At 43.8% G+C, this 22,574-nt stretch overlaps 1 protein-coding gene across 2 annotated transcripts in view; it reads right to left on the bottom strand.

The window, feature by feature from the left end:
- Positions 1–22,574, bottom strand: part of LOC147121529 (protein-L-isoaspartate(D-aspartate) O-methyltransferase-like) — an 86,434-nt gene that overhangs the window by 34,211 nt on the left and 29,649 nt on the right. For both annotated transcript variants that reach the window (XR_015077566.1, XM_085981865.1), the window contains exons 3-6: positions 12,913–12,944; positions 4,030–4,134; positions 2,541–2,661; positions 2,161–2,246 (exon numbers count right to left, since the gene is read on the bottom strand). Coding sequence is in view for 1 of the 2 variants with exons in the window: in XM_085981865.1 (XP_085837991.1) it covers positions 2,161–2,246; positions 2,541–2,661; positions 4,030–4,134; positions 12,913–12,944 (344 nt within the window). In the remaining variant the exon portion in view is untranslated. The remainder of the gene's footprint in view (positions 1–2,160; positions 2,247–2,540; positions 2,662–4,029; positions 4,135–12,912; positions 12,945–22,574) is intronic.

Genomic DNA, 22,574 nt, shown 5'->3' with positions numbered 1-22,574 from the left:
TCGTCGCCACTGTAGTGTCCGTGTGTTGATAAAGACACTGAAGACAGGAGTTGGTTCATAGGTGTTTACTAAGCAAAGTCTGGGGGGGGGGGGGGGGGGGGGGGGGGCGCTCTAACGGATATACACAATATACAGGCTTATATAGCCCGAGTGGCCGTTACCGGCATTACAGCACACCTGGGGCTCTTAAAGGCACATACACTACAACCTCCATATGACATTCAGTGGCATTACCATCACCGAATTCCCCACCATCAATATCCTGGGGGGGGGGGTTAACCATTGACCAGAAACTCAACTAGACCAGCCACATAAATACTGTGGTTACAAGAGCAGATCAAAGGCTGGGTATTCTGCAGCAAGTGACTCACCTCCTGACTCCCCAAAGCCTTCCTATCATCTACAAGGCACAAGTAAGGAGTGTGATGGAATACTCTCCAGTTGCCTGGATGAGTGCAGCTCCAACAACACTCAAGAAGCTCAACACCATCCAGGACAAAGCAGCCCGCTTGATTGGCATCCCATCCACAACCATAAACATTCACTCCCTCCACCACCAGCGTGTGTCTGCAGTTCATACCATCTACAAGATGCCCTGCAGCAACTCGCCAAGGCTTCTTCGACAGCACCTCCCACACCCACGACCTCTACCACCTAGGACAAGGGCAGCAGGCGCGACCGAACACCACCACCTCCAAGTTACACACCATCCCAACTTGGAAATAAAATGCCATTCCATCAAAATCCTGGAACTCCCTACCTAACCCCACTGTGGGAGTACTTTCACCACAGACTGCAGCGGCTCACCACCACCTTCAAGGGCAATTAGGGATGGGCAAGGAATACTGGCCTTGCCAGCGACGCCCACATCGTGAATGAATCAAAAAAAAAAAAAAAACTGGCTATTTAAAAAACAGCCTTATATACTTAAATAGATCAAAATTTAGCAAAAGCATCAGATGTTACAACTTTAAGAAAAATATATTTTTGAAAATTTAGTTAGCACTGCTGTCAGTGAAGTAGTATGGAGGTCCCACTTTAGAACTGTTGGATAAGCCTTGATATATCTATGCCATATAAAAATATGCTGACACTTTGTCCACAATGATTAGCCCGTAGAGTCACCAATGTTAAGCAAGACACTCCATTCAGTTTGCAGCATCCATGTAATTCAAGAGACGAACATTAAGTCTCTGTTGCCCTCACTCCCAAAGTGTCAGTAAGGAACCTCAGTAACTCTGACGATAAATTTCACTACATAAATTACTATCTACAGCAAATCAGCGAGTTACCCATCATGGAATTTATCCTGGTTCAGCCAGGTTTATAAGTTGAATGCAAAAATGCTTTAGGTACATGATCTGGTGACAACACCCATCAAATCCATCTTTTTTGATAGAGCAAGCCCAGCTCTGCACTATACCCCTCAATCATCTCACTTCAAAGATACAGCCAATGGTCTTGACCACATTTACTTATACTAGTCTCATCGAGTTTCCCAAGAAACTTATTCTGCAGTCTCACGGGTGAGGTAGTAAGCTTAATCCAAGTTAAAAGAACGAAACAGACTGTTTTTTAACCTTCACAAGAAGCCTACCCACAGGTATGAATGCTTTGTGAACCAAAGCATAGGAACAATTTGGATTGGTTGCTTTAGGTGCTGAAGTTCACTGCACTTACTCTGATCCAATTACAACCACATTAACAGCTTTTGAGCAGAAGGATGAATGCGGTCGCAAGATCAATCAAAATATTGGAAATGCAACTTGGGCTGTCTGGTGAGGATAGAGGAGTTAAACTGCAGGACCTTCCGCCAAATCAATGACAGTCCAAGTTAGTGAAGAGTGGCACTTGGGTATTTGTGGCTTCCCTAGGATCCATACCCAAAGAACCAATGCCTTCAGTGGAGGCGAGTGGAGAGTGGGGAAGAGGGAAATATATGCTTAACTCCAAGGGCTTTTTGCACTTGCAGGGCACTTAGACTAAAAGCGTATCAAAAAGGATTAATCGCTTTCTGGAATTGGTGACTCTGTACTCATTGCAACATCAGGTAGTTCAATTTGGACAGAACTCTGAATAAGTACGAAGGGAATCTCAGCCTGCAATAAATGTACATTATTCTCCAGATTATGTTTATGGTATGGTTTTAAAATGACTTACTGCCTGTGGTACCGTACTTGCAGCAGCCCCCACATGGATGGCATCATATGGAGCTTCCGCCAGGTATCCCTGTCTCCCATCGCCCACTGTGAACAGATTCCCACAATTAGACAATTATTACAGAAGGAATTTTAGCATTTATTGGTTAAGAGAAAACAAATTCTACACACAAAGTAGTGTTCTAGAAAGAGAGAGTTATTTGTATCCATTAATCAGACCTCCTTATTTTAAAAATGATAGAATTTATCCACAATTTCAGATTAAACAAAAAGCAAAAAACTGTAGATGCTGGACAGTTGAAACAAAAACATAAAATGCCATTTTAATAAGTGCCTTTGGGCTAATCCTCTATAGGTTTACACACAAAGTGGCTCACTCACCTAAGAATGTTATTCTTCCTGATGAAAGCAAAGATGGATCATCTTTCTTCACATTGCTTAGAGAGTCATTTATCAGTTCCTTAATATGATCAATTCCCACCACTCTTCCACTTGCACCGACCTGGATAAAAGAGGGTTTCACATAACTTCAGAACATTTCTTTTCCCCTCTACATTAGGGTTGGTCTAATGTCTGCATCATGCTTCATTGAGGTGTTGGAAGGAGGGTTTAGGTTGGGTTCATATATGAAAGTAAATTATGGAAAGTAACTGAAGTCATACCCTATAAAACACCTTCCTGCTAGGTGTGCAATAGCAAGGAGTATAAACACTCAGCTAAAAGCAGAGAAGTCCAGGAGAAGGTAGACTTCAGTTTAAAGTAACCCCATTCTACCCACCATTTTTACTGAATCAATCAATCTTATTCCCATGATGGAAACCAAACTCCCTCACTGCTCTGGTGACGGACACCTATAAAAGGAGTGTCCCATACATTCCAGAGTGACTCCACAGTAAACATGGACCAGGAACCACCGGATCTCAGGAAATGATACTGGCTGGAGATGAATTGTGCACGTCAGCCATTTATTCCACCGGGTTGGACTGTGGATTTTACACTAACACTTTAAAAATGTGTAATATATAAAACATTTAACACCAATATAAATAACCACAGCAGCCTTAAGGAGTTGCATTTTTCTTCCAGTAAGAACCACACTGTTGCCTACCCTCCCACTCCCCCAAAACCTCATCACAGAATGGGACCAGAGATTCCCTGCAGCAAATGTGTATCCCATTCGGGTTAGCGGAGAAAAACTGCATGAGAGATTGGTCCCATCATTCAAACTTTTCTCTTCTTTCCCCGGTTCCCCCAAACCCTCACTACTCAAAGTAGTACGTGACCAACAGAAAGCGAAGTAGATTACAAGTAGCAACTTCAATTTGGGAGTCAAACCATTAGACCACCAATCTTGTATGTTAAATCCCCCACTGACATCGCTGCATTGCTATTAAACCCTGGACACACTGGCATAGATCTATGCTGTTACCTAGCCAATTCAGTCCAACTAACATCATACTCCATGAAGTATTCTTTTTAAAAGCTTGAATTTCTTCCCTTTCTCATCCTCTCCCAAACTTAGCAACTTCTGCTGGGCCACTGTTCAGAGGCTCCAGCAACCTCCTCCCCTTACTTAATGCAAAAGCCGAGCCAGTGAGCACTGCAGTATTAACTGACTGGACAGTGGGGGCATCACCAACGTTCCAGCAGTGGTCACTGGACAGTGGTTTAAGAGCGGTGACCATGACAGATTATTCTAGAGAGAGAGATACCTAGAGATCACCCGCACCATCTCTCCAGCTCATATTGACTAACTCAGCACAGACTTGTTGGTCTGTGTCCCTCTCTGTATATCGCCCAGTGAGCAGCCCTCAACAAGGAATTCTGGAAGATCACGGTGCATGGAATTCCCACATGCTAAACTACTTACCATCCGTGCAAAGCAGGAAGTGAGGATTCCACTGCCAGAACCTACATCAAGTGCTTTAGCCCCCTCATACAAATGATCGTGAAGCAGTTCCAGGGCATATGCGTGCTTTGGGGGGGAAAGAAACAAACAGATCACAATTTACATATTGATATTAGAGGTGTATACACAATTAATTTGCAGTTTTAGGTTTTAATCAAGACAGATGGCATGGTTTCCTTAACTAGTTTCAAATTAATTGAATTAACCCTTCCACAAAACACAGGGTTGGAGGGTGGGAGGCAGTCAGAAGATGTATCAAGTTTCATTTTATGTACAATGTCAAGCCATTGTTAGCAAACAGTGCATCATAACTTTTATCTCACACATGCGCGGTCACCCTCCCACTCAGTGAATTAGTTAAGTTTACAAACTCTTCCCAAGGACTTGCACTGACAACGCAACTTTTTAAACTCAATCTGACCAGTCATCATTTTTTTTAAAAACGTTTAACCACAAGTTTCAAATGTTTTTTAAAAATCTGAAATTTAATCTCGCAGAAAGCCACAAAAGGTCATTCCGTTTAAACAAACACAGCTGACAGAAATTGTACCCTAGCAATGAGGCCAGCAAAATTGAGCATATTAGTTAATTCTAAGAGTCCATCCATCTTCCTGCACTGGAGCACAGGCCCAGGTGAACGCCTCCTTCAGACTTCTACTGTGCAACTTAAGACATACACAAAAGGATCTCCTGTAGCATAACTAATTGATGTGAGCACTCGTAACACACAAGTTTCACATATTACCATAAAGTATACTATACATACACTAATATAACATTTTACAGCACAAACAGGCCATTCGGCCCAACAGGTCTATAGCGGTGTTGATGGTCCACACGAACCTCCTCCCACCTTACTTCATCTCGCCCTAGCAGCATATCCTTCTATTCCTTTCTCCCTCATGTACTTATCTCGCTTCCCCTTAAATGCTATTTGCCTTAACCATGTGGTAAGCAAGTTCCACATTCTCACCACTGCGTAAAGAAGTTTCTTATTGGATTTATTAGTGACCATCTTATATTTATGGCCCCTAGTTTGACTCCCAACAGGTGAAAACATCTTCTCTGTCACTCTGAGTCGGAGGTTATACTGTTCTACAATAGGGGCGTCAATGCCATGCAACACACAAATGCATTATCAGGCCTGATCTGCAATGATGGAATGTGCTGCATACTAATTTGGGTTTTCCCCACTGGGGTTTTGGGTTCAATCTCCAGAACTGTCCATTTGTCCATGGACATCAGTGGCCTCAATTATTTGTTCCATATGTACTCATTGTTTACCTCTCAACTTCTTTAAAGCCCAGGATCAACAGCAAGATGGTGAACAAGACTGTGCCATGTTGGGGGTGGTGCTGAGCATTTTGCAACAATGATGGCAGCCCTAAGACTGGAGATTTGAGAGATTAGAAGCACTGTGATGGAAATTAACAAATGTGTGTGCATGCAAATCGAGCAAAAAAAACCCCAAAGTTTTGTGCAAATGACAGAAGCAGAACAAACCCAAGCTGGCACGTATATTTTGATACGTTACATTCGCTAGTCTTTCTAATCAGATGACGTGTTGTTTTATGGGAAAAGGAACATTGCACCATTGAATCATTCTGAAGTGAAGGTGCATGCCCTAAGCCTACCAAGTTCAAAGAAACACAAGTCAATTGCAGGAAACTCTCGATTTACCGGCACCTAAATAACCGGAAATCTCTTAACTGGAAAAATTCAGGAGTAGGTTCAGGTAAGTTTTACTTCATATTAGTGGCAGTTCCTGGATCTGTGGCTGTGTAACTGGGGTTCGTGCACTTGTTGCTAAGCAACAGGGACACTTGGTCTGTGGCCGGAGTTCCTGCACATGTTGCTAAGCAACAGGGAAGCCTGGATTTGTTGCTGTGTACGGAGCTCTCGTACCTTTTAACTATACCTCTCTGTAATCCGAACTTTGATAAACCGGCACCATGCCGGTCCCAGATAAAAAAAGTTTCCTGTAAGAAGCTGCACATACTGAAACTCCTGTTAAGATTGTTGGGTAGCCTGTCTGTCCATTCCACATGTCTCCCCTCCCCACATCTTCCCCCCCCACTCATTGCACCAGTAATTTGCAATAGACCATGTGCTACACCTGTAAAGTGATGGGCAAGAGCACACGTGAAACATTTGAATATTAATAGATTTCCTGTGGTGTAGCCCATAGGGAGTGAAGACTAAATATGGTCTGCAGGTAAAAAGTGTGGGATAATTGGACAAATGCACTCAGACATAATTCAGTACCCATTTTACTGTCATGCATTCTGTTTTATAATGGAAATACTGCCTATATAAACTAGTTTCACTGTAATTACACCCTCCTGCCAGTGGTGGCACTCCAGCACCTCCACTGGCAGGAGAGGTAACTGCAGCATGAATGGTTTAACACGCACACAATAAAAAGCTGTCATCAGTAAGTGATCATGATGCTGTTGGATTGTCGTTAAAATTCTGGTTTACTCTTAACCTCCCTCTGAAGTGGCCTAGCAAGCCACTCAGTTGTGTCAAACCACAAAGAACACACCACCACGGTAGCTAGGGTAGGCAATAAATGCTGCCCTCGTCAGCGACGCCCAAATCCGGAGAACAAATTTTTAAAATGGTATTCTTCAGGTTATGCAATACACTAAGGGTATGTCATGCAACTTAAATGAGATGTGGACCTAATACCTCAATCAAGAGTCATGCCACATCATTTCCTTTTTTCATTTAGATAAAACTTCCTTTACAAAAGGTAACAACCAATGTTCCCTCAAAGCTGTGCAGCTCTCCGCCAGTCGTGTACAGCCTGGGACCGGATTTTCCAATGTTAAATATTGTGCATGCGCAAAACTGTGAATGGCCCGCGCACACAAAATTAGGGGGAAAACATTGGAAACAACGCCTCAAAACTCCCCGCCACATATTTTCTCTGATACAAAGGGTCATCATCCTGCTTCCAAGTCTCAGCCCACGCTGTTCTGCAGCTGGCTACTACAAGTTCAGAATGGCTCGGGAGCACATTACAAGGTCTTGCTGTAGCTATTCCTTCAGGTATGGCCGTGCTAGTCACTCTCTTCAGTGGTCAGAGTCTTGCTTTCAGAGTTGTGTCCATACTGCCAGATATCTAGCTATACAACAGAGGACCTAATTCTGGGGAATGTAGCCGGGCAAGCGGTGGAAGTGTCAGTAGGAGAGCATTTTGGCGACAGTGACCATAATTCGGTGAGATTTAAGGTGGTCATGGAAAAAGACAAAGACGGCCCGGAAATAAGGGTTCTAAATTGGGGGAAGGCCGATTTTAATATGATAAGGCAGGATCTGGCCAAAGTGGACTGGGAGCAGCTGCTTATAGGAAAATCCACATCAAAACAGTGGGAGACTTTCAGAAGGGAAATAGAGAGAGTACAACACCAACATGTTCCTGTAAAGGTCAAGGGTGGGACCAACAAGCAAAGGGAACCTTGGATGACAAGGGATATACAAAAATGCATTAGAAATAAAAGGGGGGCTTTTGGCAGTTACAAAAGACTAAAGACGGAAGAAGCCCTAGAGGAGTATAAAAAGTGCAGGGGCATACTTAAAAAAGAAATTAGGAGGGCGAGGAGGGGCCATGAAATAACACTGGCGAGCAAAATAAAGGAAAATCCTAAGATGTTTTATAAGTATATTAAGGGCAAGAGGATAACCAGGGAAAGGGTAGGGCCCATTAGGGACCAAAGTGGCAATCTGTGTGTAGAGCCAGAGGATGTAGGCGGGGTTTTAAATGAATTTTTTGCATCTGTGTTCACTATGGAGAAAGACGATGCAGACATAGAAATCGGGCAAGGGGACTGTGACATACTTGAACATATTAGCATCGAGAGGGAGGAGGTGCTAGCGGTTTTAGCGGGCCAAAAAGTGGATAAATCCCCAGGCCCGGACGAGATGTATCCCAGGCTGCTGTGGGAGGCAAGGGAGGAGATTGCAGGGGCTCTGACACTAATTTTCAGAACCTCTCTGGCCACAGGGGATGTACCAGAGGACTGGAGAACAGCTAACGTAGTACCATTATTCAAGAAGGGTAGCAGGGATAAACCAGGGAATTACAGGCCAGTGAGTCTAACATCTGTGGTGGGGAAATTATTGGAAAAAATTCTGAGGGACAAAATTAATCTCCACTTGGAGAGGCAAGGATTAATCGGGGATAGTCAGCATGGCTTTGTCAAGGGTAAATCATGTTTAACAAATCTGATCGAATTTTGAGAGGGGGTGACTAGTGGGGTGGATGAGGGAAATGCTGTGGATGTGGTTTACATGGACTTCAGTAAAGCTTTTGACAAAGTCCCGCATAGGAGACTGGTCAAGAAGGTAAGAGCCCATGGGATCCAGGGTGCCTTGGCGCGTTGGATCCTAAACTGGCTGAGTGGCAGGAGGCAGAGGGTGATGGTCGAAGGTTGCTTTTGTGACTGGAAGCCTGTGTCCAGTGGGGTACCTCAGGGATCGGTGCTGGGTCCCTTATTGTTTGTGATCTACATAAATGATTTGGATGAAAATGTAAAAGGTATGATCAGTAAGTTCGCAGATGACACGAAAATTGGTGGGGTGGTAAATTGCGAGGAGGAAAGCCTCAGGCTACAGGACGATATAAACGGGTTGGTCAGATGGGCGGAAAAGTGGCAAATGGAATTTAACCCTGAAAAGTGCAAGGTGATGCATTTTGGACGGACAAATAAGGCAAGGGAATACACAATGAGTGGTAGGACCCTAGGAAGTACAGAGGGTCAGAGGGACCTTGGTGTACATGTACATAGATCCCTGAAGGCAGCGGAGCAGGTAGATAAGGTGGTTAAAAAGGCATATGGGATACTTATATTCTATGCCTCGGCTAATGAAGGCAAGAGCAGGGAGGTTATGATGGAGCTGTACAAAACGCTGGTGAGGCCACAGCTGGAGTACTGTGTGCAGTTCTGGCCGCCTCACTATAGGAAGGATGTGATTGCTTTGGAGAGGGTGCAGAGAAGATTCACCAGGATGTTACCTGGGATGGAGCGCCTCAGCTATGAAGAGAGGCTGGACAGGCTGGGGTTGTTTTCCTTGGAGCAGAGAAGGCTGAGGGAGGACCTGATTGAGGTGTACAAAATTATGAGGGGCATAGATAGGGTAGATAAAGAGGAACTTTTCCCCTTAGTGTGGGGTCAATAACAAGGGGGCATAGATTCAGGGTAAGGGGCAGGAGATTTAGAGGGGATTTGAGGAGGAACTTTTTCACCCAGAGGGTGGTTGGAATGTGGAACTCACTGCCTGAAAGGGTGGTAGAGGCAGGAACCCTCACAACATTCAAGAAGCATTTGGATGAGCACTTGAAATGCCATTGCATACAAGGCTATGGACCAAATGCTGGAAAATGGGATTAGACTGGACAGGGATGGATGGGCGGCGCAGACACGATGGGCCGAAGGGCCTCTGTGCTGTAAAACTCTATGACTCTATGAGTAACCCAGGGTCTAACATGAGTACCCCTTTGTGAGGCAAACTGGATATTCGTGTCTTTTGCATGTGCCCCCACTTGGTTCCTCAATCTTTTCAAAGGCAGACCCAGAAAACACCTTTAAGACAACAACAGATATGAATCATTATTTATAACAAGTGGCCATAAACAGCAACAGTTTGATCAGGCCCACTTCAATCAGTACAACTTATCTTCACCCAATACAAAAGTGAATGCCACACCACACTACATCAGTAGGCCATCTTACTTGGAAAAACAAAGTAACTCCTGACTACCCTCCGAGTTTGGGCCAAGCTTGCTCTCGCAGTTGCTGTTTAAAACCTCTGACTACCTATATCACAGCTTCCATAGCCAGAAGGAAAGGCACCTGGGACCAGAGATGCCCCAACACAATGGCTTGGTATCTGTTAAAAAATGTATCCCCTTCATCACCAAACTGGAGCAGTGACAAGCTCAGGAGATTGAACAGGAGAGAAGTTCTTAGACCAGGACAGACGGCTGCTTCTTCCAAGCTCCCGGATAGCTTTCAAATAGCACCAGCGCTTTCCATCAGGTGGAACACACACATGCGAGCTCAGGAGCACCTGTGGTGGTGACACAAGCCAACATCCATTTATTCAGAATCTCAGGGCAGGTACAAGTTATACAAAAGGCATACTGCTCTTCTGCTAAATGGTATACAAACCCACTTGACACACATCAATGCCAACTTCAACATCTGTGTGCTCTATTTAATTATTACAGAATGAGGTTGCAACACAGTTCCACTGGCTTCATTGCAGCTGTATCAAGGCATATGTTTTATTAAAAAGTTATTTTTTTTTAAATTCCTTTAAAAGGTTTTTTTATATAAATGGTAAATGTTTTATCTATGTTCAGAATGTTATATTCAGGAAAACAGCCTGTGCAGCAATACTGTATTTATCCACCAGAGGCTGGGACTTCATTCCCCACCGACACTACCTCTGTGGAACATAAACCATTTCCAATATCCTGTTACCCTAAATATACCTCAATGTGGTGGCAGGTGGTAAGCGAATATAACTTTACAAAATCAATCTCTCTGCAACACATCAGCACACAATTTAGAATACTTGGTAGGCAATTTCATTTGTGTTTTACAATGTAGCCTAGCGATAGAGTGCAGATTTCTATAAAATGTATAAATTGCATCAAAAGCGATGCCCCAACTTAAAAGACAGTTATTCTACATCAGGGAATCCATAACCTGGGAGTAAACTGGTGTTGAAAAGCATCTTTAGTAGTGGAACCAATAACATTCGGTGCCTTCAAGACCTTTGATCGAGTGACGACCCATCACTTAGAGGCACTTTTGCTGCTGTTTAAGTGGCAATGGAAAAACGACAGATTGCAGGTTACTTCAGCCACCAAGGAGGACAAGAGCAGCAATGTCGTGGGAACAGTCACCTCCAACTCTCATGCTATCTATACTTAGCCGTATATCCCCATTTCTTCACTGTTGCTGGGTCAATAGTCTGGAATTCCTTTTGTAACATCACAGGAGCACCATCGCACAATTCAGATGCGCACAAGCAGCGACTCAGGTCTACAACCACCACCTTAGGGAAACTAGGGATGGGCAACATATGTGGCCTTGCCCGTGTCATCCACATCTCAAGATGAAATAAAAGTTTAAGTGCTGTAGTTTTCTTTTTGCAAAACATTATCTTACTGCGAGGTACCCTGTGGTGCAATTTCACACTAAATAGTAAAACTATTTTTAAAAGCATGAGCACAACAAACTTACTGGTACTAAATGTTACCTGGGGTTCTCTTGGGCATTTACTTCCCTAGATCAAAGCAACTCAACAATCTACTCAATTTACAGTCTAAGAGCAAAAACATCAATTTTCTGAAGCTCATCGGAGTGTAACACTACTAGAAATGCCTACATTTTCAAAAAAACCTCAAGATGTGGCCGATGTTGGCAAGGCCGTAATTATAGCCCACCCTGATTTGCTTGGAGGTGGTTTGCCTTCTCCTTGAACCGCTGATATCCTTGTGGTGATGTCCCTACATTGATGTTCGATAGGAAATTCCAAGATGTTGACCCATTAAAAAACGGAGATATATGCCCAATCAGGATGGTGTGCGACTTGAAGGGGAACTTGTAGGTGCCGGAGCTCCCACAACATTGCTGCTCCTTCCCCTTTCCTTCTCTTCCCAATCATTGGTGGCCATGCCTTCAGCTGTCTAAGCCCTATGCTCTGGAATTCCCTCCCTAAACAGCTCCTCTCTTCCCCCTTTTGAGAGGTTCCTTAAAACCTACTTCTTTAACCAAGTATTTAGTCATCTGTCCTAACATCTCCTTTGGTTCGGTGTCAATTTTTGTATGATTAAAGTTCTGTGAAGTGCCTTGGGACGTTTTACTACATTAAAGGTGATATTAATGCAAGTTGTTGCTTGGTGGTAGAGGTCACCGGGTGTGTCTGTGTCTGTGTCTGTGGGGGGGGGGGGGGGGGGGGGGGAAGAAAGGAAACTGAGTCGCTGTACTGCATCCTGTAGATCATACATGCGGCAGCCAGTGCACCAATGGAGGGACTGGATACTAAATCCAGTAGCAAGGGTGCCAATCAAGCCGACTGCTTTTTCCTAGATGGCGTCAAGCATAGAGTGCTGTTGTGGCTATAACCCATTCAGGCAAGTGGCAAATACTCCACCACACTCCTGACTTGTATCTTGTAGATGGTGGATAGGCTATTAGGGGATCAGGAAGTGGGTCACTCATCAGGGCACCCAGCCTCTGGCCTACTCTTGAAGCCACAGTATTGATATGGCTGGTCCAGTTCAGCTTTTGGTCAATGGTGACCCAGCCCCCAAAAGATGAAGGTGGGGGGTCTCAGCAATAATGCTGCTGCTGGTCATGGGGAGATGGCTGGACTTTCATTGCCATTGCCTGGCACTTGCGTGACAAATGATACTTGCCACTTGAATCATTGTGAATAGCACTACTCTTGACCTTATGATGGAAGGCGGCCCAGGACGCTTCCCTGAGGAACTCCTGAAGTGATGTCCTGGGGCTGAGATGATTGGCTTCAGACACCTAAAACCATCTTTTGCTTCATGTATGACTCCAACTATTGGAGAATTTTCTGACTGACCCCCCACTGACTTCAGCTTTACTAATGCTCCCCGATGCCATACTCGGTCAAATGTCACCTTGGTGTCAAGGGCAGCGACTCACCTCTCCACTGGCATTCAGCTCATGTCCGGATCAAGACTGTGATGAAGTCTGGAGCATAGACTCGACTAGCACGGTGACAAATCTTACTAGAATTCAGATAACCTCAAGTACACAGGTAACATTAAACCAGGAAATAACTTGCACTTACCATGTGTGGAGCACTGATTGTAGCTTGGAAACCTGTAAAACAAAACAAATGCCATTCATGTACAATGGCTAAATACAGCAAGTGCTGTATTAGTGTGACCTAAACACACAGCTGCAACTTACAAATGAAACCCTTGGCATAACATCTTCAAAGGACTTTTACGCAGAAGATCATTGTAACATGATGAATGGAACATAGGAACAGGAGTAGGCCATTTTTTTAAATTTTGTTCATGGGATGCAGGCGTCGTTGGCTAGGCCAGCATTTATTGCCCATCCCTAATTGCCCTTGAGAAGGTGGCGTGAGCCACCTTCTTGAACCGCTGCAGTCCCTGTGGTGAAGGTACTCCCAGTGTTGTTGGGTAGGGAGTTCCAGGATTTTGACCCAGCGACAATGAAGGATTGGCAATATACTTCTAAGTCAGGATGGTGTGTGACTTGGAGGTGGTGGTGTTCCCATGCGCCTGCTGCTGCCCTTGTCCTTCTAGGTGGAAGAGGTCGTGGGTTTGGGAGTTGCTGCAGTGCATCTTGTAGATGGTACACACTGTAGCCAGTGCACCAGTGGTGGAGGGAGTGAATGTTTAAGATGGTGCATGGGGTGCCAATCAAATGGGCTGCGTTGTCCTGGATGATGTCGAGCTTCTTGTGTTGTTGGAGCTGCATGCATCCAGGCAAGTGGAGAGCATTCCATCACACTCCTTACTTGTGCCTTGTAGATGACGGAAAAGCTTTGGGGAGTCAGGAGGTGAGACATTGCTGCAGAATACCTGTATAAGAAATAGGAGGAGTAGGCCAATCAGCCCCTCGAGCCTGCTCCGCCATTCAATAAGATCATGGCTGATCTGATCCTAACCGCCAATCGACTATCACAGAACCATCTCCTGAATCTAACACAATTAGACACACGAAATAGGAGCAGGATCAGGCTACACGGCCCCTGGGCCGGCTCCACTACCCACAGGGCCATGACCGATCCGAACCTAGACTCATGTCCAAATTCCTGCCCGCTCCCCGTAACCCTTAATTCCTTTTACTTCTAGGAAACTGTCTATTTCTGTTTTAAATTTATGTAATGATGTAGCTTCTACAGCTTTTTGGGGCAGCATATTCCATGGACCTACCACCCTCCTGAGTGAAGTAGTTCCTCCTCATCTCAGTTTTGAAAGAGCAGCCCCTTATTCTAAGGCTATGCACCCTAGTTCTAGTTTCACCCATCGGGAACATCCTCCCCACATCCACCCGATCAAGCCCCTTCACAATCTTATATGTTTCAATAAGATCGCCTCTCATTCTTCTGAACTCCAATGAGTAGAGTCCCAATCTACTCAACCTCTCCTCATATGTCCACCCCCTCATCCCCGGGATTAACCGAGTGAACCTTCTTTGTACTGACTCGAGAGCAAGTATGTCTTTTCTTAAGTATGGACACCAAAACTGTATGCAGTATTCCAGGTGCGGTCTCACCAATACCTTGTACAACTGAAGCAATACCTCCCTATTTTTATATTCTATCCCCCTAGCAATGAAAGCCAACATTCCATTGGCCTTCTTAATCACTTGCTGCACCTGCATACTAACCTTTTGAGTTTCGTGCACCAGGACCCCCAGATCCCTTTGTACTTCAGTACTTTCCAGTTTCTTGCCATTAAGATAATAACTTGCTCTACGATTTTTCCTGCCAAAGTGCATAACCTCACACTTACCAGTATTGTATTCCATCTGCCAAATCTCTGCCCACTTACTTAGCCTGTCTATGTCCCCTTGCAGGTTTTCTATGTCCTCCTCACTCACTACTTTCCCTCCCATCTTTGTATCATCTGCAAACTTTGATATGTTACACTCGGTCCCGGTCCCCTCCTCCAAATCGTTAATATAGATTGTAAAGAGTTGGGGACCCAGCACTGACCTCTGCGGAACACCACTAGTTACTGATTGCCAGTCTGAGAATGAACCATTTATCCCAACTCTGCCTTCTGTTAGACAGCCAATCCTCTATCCATGCCAGAATATTACCCCCAATCCCGTGATTTTTTATCTTAAGCAATAATCTTGTGTGGCACCTTGTCAAATGCCTTTTGGAAGTCTAAATACACTACGTCCACTGGTTCCCCTTTATCCACCCTATGTTACTTCCTAAAAGAACTCCAGCAAATTTGTCAAACATGACTTCCCCTTCATAAAACCATGCTGACTTTGTCCTATTAAATTATGATTATCCAAATGTCCTGTTACTGTCTCCTTAATAATGGGCTCCAAAATTTTACCTACCACAGATGTTAGGCTAACCGGTCTATAGTTTCCAGCCTTCTGTCTACTGCCCTTTTTAAATATGGGTATTACATTAGCAGTTTTCCAGTCTGCCGGGACCTTTGCCGAGTCCAGGGAGTTTTGGAAAATTGTTACCAATGCATCCACAATCCCTACCGCCACTTCCCTCAAGACCCTAGGATGCAAGCCATCAGGTCCAGGTGATTTATCCGCCTGGAGTCCCATTATTTTACCGAGTACCACTGCCTTAGTGATTTTGATCGTGTTTAGCTCCTCCCCCCCTATAGCCCCCTGTTTGTCCAGTGTTGGGATATTCTTAGTGTCCTCTACTGTAAAGACTGATACAAAATATTCAGTGTTTTTGCCATCTCCATATTTCCCACCATTAATTTCCCAGTCTCATCCTCTAAGGGACCAACATTTACTTCAGCCACCCTTTTTCTTTTTTTGTAACTATAAAAATTCTTACTATCTCTTTTTATATTTTTTGCTAATTTACTTTCATAATCTATCTTCCCTTTCTTAATCAATCTTTGTTATTTTTTGCTGTCTTTTAAAGTTTTCCCAATTCTCTATCCTCCCACTAGTTGAGGCTTGTAATAAGGGAACATCTATAATTATGGGGGATTTTTAATTATCATATTAATTGGACAAATCAAATTGGGCAGGGCTGCCTTGAGGATGAGTTCATTGAGTGTATTAGGGATGGGTTTCTTGAGCAGTATGTAACTGAACCGACCAGGGGGCAAGCAACCTTAGATCTGGTCCTGTGTAATGAGACGGGATTAATTAAAAATGTCCTAGTAAAGGATCCCCTTGGAATGAGTGACCATAACATGGTTGAATTCCATATTCAATTAGAGGGCGAGAAGGTTGGATCTCAAACAAGCGTGCTAAGCTTGAATAAAAGGAGACTATGAAGGTATGAGAGCGGAATTGAGCAGAGTGGATTGGGAAAATGGATTAAAAAGGGTAAGACGATACATGATCAGTGGTGTACATTTAAGGAGTTATTTTACAACTTCCAAAAAATATATATTCCACTGAGAAGAAAAGGGTGTAAAAGAAAAGACAGCCATCTGTGGCTAAGTAAAGAAATTAAGGATAGTATTCGACTAAAAACAAGGGCATATAAGGTAGCCAAATCTAGTGGGAGGATAGAGGATTGGGAAAACTTTAAAAGACAGCAAAAAATAACAAAAAGATTGATTAAGAAAGGGAAGATAGATTATGAAAGTAAATTAGCAAAAAATATAAAAACAGATAGTAAGAGTTTTTATAGTTATATAAAAAGAAAAAGGGTGGCTAAAGTAAATGTTGGTCCCTTAGAGGATGAGACCGGGAAATTAATGGTGGGAAATATGGAGATGGCAAAAACACTGAATGAATATTTTGTATCAGTCTTTACAGTAGAGGACACTAAGAATATCCCAACACTGGACAAACAGGGGGCTATAGGGGGGGGGGGGGGGAGGGGGGGAGGAGCTAAACACAATCAAAATCACTAAGGAAGTGGTACTCGGTAAAATAATGGGACTCAAGGCAGATAAATCACCTGGACCTGATAGCTTACATCCTAGGGTCTTGAGGGAAGTGGCGGTAGGGATTGTGGATGCATTGGTAACAATTTTCCAAAACTCCCTGGACTCGGCAAAGGTCCCGGCAAACTGGAAAACTGCTAATGTAACACCCTTATTTAAAAAGAGCAGTAGACAAAAGGCTGGAAACTATAGACCGGTTAGCCTAACATCTGGTAGGTAAAATTTTGGAGTCCATTATTAAGGAGACAGTAACAGGACATTTGGATAATCATAATTTAATAGGACAAAGTCAGCATGGTTTTATGAAGGGGAAGTCATGTTTGACAAATTTGCTGGAGTTCTTTTAGGAAGTAACATATAGGGTGGATAAAGGGGAACCAGTGGACGTAGTGTATTTAGACTTCCAAAAGGCATTTGACAAGGTGCTACACAAAAGATTATTGCTTAAGATAAAAAATCACGGGATTGGGGGTAATATTCTGGCATGGATAGAGGATTGGCTATCTAACAGAAGGCAGAGAGTTGGGATAAATGGTTCATTCTCAGACTGGCAATCAGTAACTAGTGGTGTTCCACAGGGGTCAGTGCTGGGTCCCCAACTCTTTACAATCTATATTAACGATTTGGAGGAGGGGACCGGGACCGAGTGTAACATATCAAAGTTTGCAGATGATGCTAAGATGGGAGGGAAAGTAGTGAGTGAGGAGGACATAAAAAACCTTCAAGGGGACATAGACAGGCTAAGTAAGTGGGCAGAGATTTGGCAGATGGAATACAATACTGGAAAGTGTGAGGTTATGCACTTTGGCAGGAAAAATCATAGAGCAAGGTATTATCTTAATGGCAAGAAACTGGAAAGTACTGAAGTACAAAGGGATCTGGGGGTCCTGGTGCGCGAAACTCAAAAGGTTAGTATGCAGGTGCAGCAAGTGATTAAGGCGGCCAATGGAATGTTGGCTTTCATTGCTAGGGGGATAGAATATAAAAATAGGGAGGTATTGCTTCAGTTGTACAAGGTATTGGTGAGACTGCACCTGGAATACTGCATACAGTTTTGGTGTCCATACTTAAGGACATACTTGCTCTCGAGTCAGCACAAAGAAGGTTCACTCGGTTAATCGCAGGGATGAGGGGATGGACATATGAGGAGAGGTTGAGTAGATTGGGACTCTACTCATTGGAGTTCAGAAGAATGAGAGGCGATCTTATTGAAACATATAAGATTGTGAAGGGGTTGGATCGGGTGGATGCGGGGAGGATGTTCCCGATGGGTGAAACTTAAACAGGAAGTAGAATCTGGGTATAAAAGGGGAGGGGCTAGTGCAGTGCACGGAGTGCTTTGTGCATTGAGTGCTGTTGGAGTTTTGCTAAGTGGGAGAAAAATCATTTAAGTGTATTTTGTGAATTTTAGTGTGTTAAGAAGTCAATTATTTGAAGTAAGTTTAATTTAAGGGTTTTTTAAACTCTTGGGCAGTTTAAACAGGAAGTAGAATCTGGGTAAAAAAGGGGAGGGGCTAGTGCAGTGCACGGAGTGCTTTGTGCATTGAGTGCTGTTGGAGTTTTGCTAAGTGGGAGAGTTCGGATAAGTGGGAGGTGAGGGTGTGTTTTTTGCTCTGTTTTGTTCCCCACTCCCAGGCTTAGACAGCACTGCAGAGGCGGAGCAGCGAGACGAGTCAACCAAACAGGCTCCACAGACATTATTCAAGGAGGAGGTTGGTGATCAGCTGGTTGGTTGGTTTTCTTCCTTCTCTTCTCTTTCATACCTTTAAGTTGGTAAGTCCTATTGAATAGTGGTGTGATATTATCATATATATCCGGGCAGGGTCTTCATAACTAATAATAAGAAATTTAATTAATTATATAGAATGGAGCAGGTGATGTGTTACTGTTGCGAGATGTGGGAGCCGGTGAACCCCATTGAGGCTAACGGTGATTACATCTGCGACAAGTGTTTGCTGCTAGAGGAACTCAAGTTCCATGTTATGGAGCATGAGACCGAGCTTCGGACACTGCGACACATCAGGGAGGGGGAGAAGTTCCTGGACTCTATGTTTCAGGAGATGGTCACACCTATGAAGTTAATTACTGCAGATGTAGTCCGTGGTCAGGGACAGGACGGTGTGACTACGAGTGAGGAAGGTACAGGGATCCAGGATGTAGTGTTGAAGGAGACGCAGCCCTTGTTCTTGTCCAGCAGGATCGAGGTTCTTACTCCCTGTGAGGGCGGGAGCGGGGACTGCAGGGAGGATGAGCAACCTGGCCACAGCACCGTGGTACAGGGGGCCATTCAAGTGGAGGGAGTAAAAAGAAATGTTGTAGTGGTAGGGGATAGTATCATTAGGGGGATAGATAGAGTTCTCTGCAGTCAAGAGCGGGAGTCCCGAAGGCTGTGTTGCCTGCCTGGTGCCAGGGTTAAGGACATCTCTTCTGGGCTGGAAAGAAACTTGCAGTGGGAGGGGGAGGATCCAGTTGTCGTGGTCCATGTTGGTACAAACGACGTAGATAGGACAAGGAAGACGGTTCTGTTAAAGGAGTATGAGCAGCTAGGGGTCAAATTAAAAAACAGAACCTCAAGGGTAATAATCTCTGGGTTATTACCTGAGCCACGAGCGAATTTGGCTAGGATAAATAAAATTAAAGAGTTAAATGCGTGGCTCAAAGACTGGTGTGGGAGAAATGGGTTTTGCTTCTTGGGACACTGGCACCAGTACTGGGACAGGAGGGAGCTGTTCTGTTGGGACGGACTCCACTTGGCCAGTGCTGGGACTAGAGTCCTGGCGAATCATATAACTAGGGCTGTAGAGAGGGCTTTAAACTAATTAGTGGGGGGGGGGAGGTTTCTAGAGAGCAAATAATAGAAATGACAACAGAGAAGGTCATAGACTTAGGTAGCAGTGGGGGAATTAAGAAACAGAATGTGTCAGGAAGGGACAGAAGGTATGGAGTAAAAAGTAAAGTAATAAAAAAGGGAAAAAACAGGAACTAAGTGTTACAAAACATATTTGAAAGTTCTTTATCTGAATGCACGTAGCATTCGTAACAAAATGAATGAGTTAACGGCACAAATAATGACATATGGGTATGATCTTGTGGCCATTACAGAAACATGGCTGCAGGGTGACCATGACTGGGAATTAAACATACCAGGTTATTTAACAATCAGGAAGGACAGGCAGGAAGGGAGAGGAGGTGGGGTGGCTATGTTAATAAAGGAAGGAATCACTATAATACAGAGAAATGATATTGGGTCAAAGGAGCAGGATAGTGAAACAGTTTGGGTGGAGGTAAGGAATAATAAGGGGAAAAAAACACTAGTGGGTGTAGTCTATAGGCCTCCGAACAGTTGCAACTCTGTTGGACGGAGTATTAATCAGGAAATAGTTGAGGCTTGTAATAAGGGAACAGCTATAATTATGGGGGATTTTAATTATCACATTAACTGGACAAATCAAATTGGGCAGAGCAGCCTTGAGGAAGAGTTCATTGAGTGTATTAGGGATGGGTTTCTTGAGCAGTATGTAACTGAACCGACCAGGGGGCAAGCAACCTTAGATCTGGTCCTGTGTAATGAGACGGGATTAATTAAAAATGTCCTAGTAAAGGATCCCCTTGGAATGAGTGACCATAACATGGTTGAATTCCATATTCAATTAGAGGGTGAGAAGGTTGGATCTCAAACAAGCGTGCTGAGCTTGAATAAAGGAGACTATGAAGGTATGAGAGCGGAATTAATTAGAGTGGACTGGGAAAATAGATTAAAGGGTAAGACGGTACATGACCAGTGGTGTACATTTAAGGAGTTATTTTACAACTTCCAAAAAAAATATATTCCACTGAGGAAAAAAGGGTGTAAAAGAAAAGATAGCCATCCGTGGCTAAGTAAAGTAATTAAGGATAGTATCCGACTAAAAACAAGGGCATATAAGGTAGCCAAATCTAGTGGGAGGATGGAAGATTGGGAAGTCTTTAAAAGACAGCAAAAAATAACAAAAAGATTGATTAAGAAAGGGAAGATAGATTATGAAAGTAAATTAGCAAAAAATATAAAAACAGACAGTAAAAGTTTCTATAGTTATATAAAAAGAAAAAGGGTGGCTAAAGTAAATGTTGGTCCCTTAGAGGATGAGACCGGGAAATTAATGGTGGGAAACATGGAGATGGCAAAAACACTGAACAATTATTTTGTATCAGTCTTTACAGTAGAGGACACTAAGAATATCCCAACACTGGACAAACAGGGGGCTCTAGGGGGGGGAGGAACTAAATACAATTAAAATCACTAAGGAAGTGGTACTTGGTAAAATAATGGGACTCAAGGCGGATAAATCCCCTGGACCTGATGGCTTGCATCCTAGGGTCTTGAGGGAAGTAGCGGTAGGGATTGTGGATGCATTGGTAATAATTTTCCAAAACTCACAGGACTCAGCAAAGGTCCCGGCAGATTGGAAAACTGCTAATGTAACACCCTTATTTAAAAAGGGTAGTAGGCAGAAGGCTGGAAACTATAGACCTGTTAGCCTAACATCTGTGGTTGGTAAAATGTTAGAGTCCATTATTAAGGAGACAGTAACAGGACATTTGGATAAACATAATTTAATAGGGCAAACTCAGCATGGTTTCATGAAGGGGAAGTCATGTTTAACAAATTTGCTTGAGTTTTTTGAGGAAGTAACATACAGGGTGGATAAAGGGGAACCAGTGGACGTAGTGTATTTAGACTTCCAAAAGGCATTTGACAAGGTGCCACACAAAAGATTATTGCTCAAGATAAAAAATCACGGGATTGGGGGTAATATTCTGGCGTGGGTGGAGGATTGGCTCTCTAACAGAAAGCAGAGAGTTGGGATAAATGGTTCGTTCTCAGATTGGCAACCAGTAACTAGTGGTGTTCCGCAGGGGTCAGTGCTGGGTCCCCAACTCTTTACAATCTATATTAACGATTTGGAGGAGGGGACCGAGTGTAACATATCAAAGTTTGCAGATGATACAAAGATGGGACGGAAAGTAGTGAGTGAGGAGGACATAAAAAACCTGCAAAGGGACATAGACAGGCTAAGTAAGTGGGCAGAGATTTGGCAGATGGAATACAATACTGGAAAGTGTGAGGTTATGCACTTTGGCAGGAAAAATCATAGAGCAAGTTATTATCTTAATGGCAAGAAACTGGAAAGTACTGTAGTACAAAGGGATCTGGGGGTCCTGGTGCACGAAACTCAAAAAGTTAGTATGCAGGTGCAGCAAGTGATTAAGAAGGCCAATGGAATGTTGGCTTTTATTGCTAGGGGGTTGGAATATAAAAGCAGGGAGGTATTGCTGCAGTTGTACAAGGTATTGGTGAGGCCGCACCTGGAATACTGCATACAGTTTTGGTATCCATACTTAAGAAAAGACATACTTGCTCTCGAGTCAGTACAAAGAAGGTTCACTCGGTTAATCCCGGGGATGAGGGGGTGGTCATATGAGGAGAGGTTGAGTAGATTGGGACTCTACTCATTGGAGTTCAGAAGAATGAGAGGCGATCTTATTGAAACATATAAGATTGTGAAGGGGCTTGATCGGGTGGATGCGGTGAGGATGTTCCCAATGATGGGTGAAACTAGAACTAGGGGGCATAATCTTAAAATAAGGGGCTGCTCATTCAAAACTGAGATGAGGAGAAACTTCTTCACTCAGAGGGTGGTAGGTTTGTGGAATTTGCTGCCCCAGAAAGCTGTGGAAGCTACATCATTAAATAAATTTAAAACAGAAATAGTTTCCTAGAAGTAAAGGGAATTAAGGGCTACGGGGAGCGGGCAGGAAATCGGACAGGAGTCTAGGTTCGGAATGGTCATGGCCCCGTGGGTAGTGGAGTGGG

This window comes from Somniosus microcephalus, chromosome 3 (genome assembly GCF_052327205.1).
Source record: "Somniosus microcephalus isolate GS21.2 chromosome 3, FLI_Smic_1.0, whole genome shotgun sequence".
Lineage (NCBI taxonomy): Eukaryota > Metazoa > Chordata > Chondrichthyes > Squaliformes > Somniosidae > Somniosus > Somniosus microcephalus.
The sequence above is the reverse complement of the archived record's forward strand: the minus strand, read 5'-3'. Positions and strand labels throughout refer to the sequence as shown.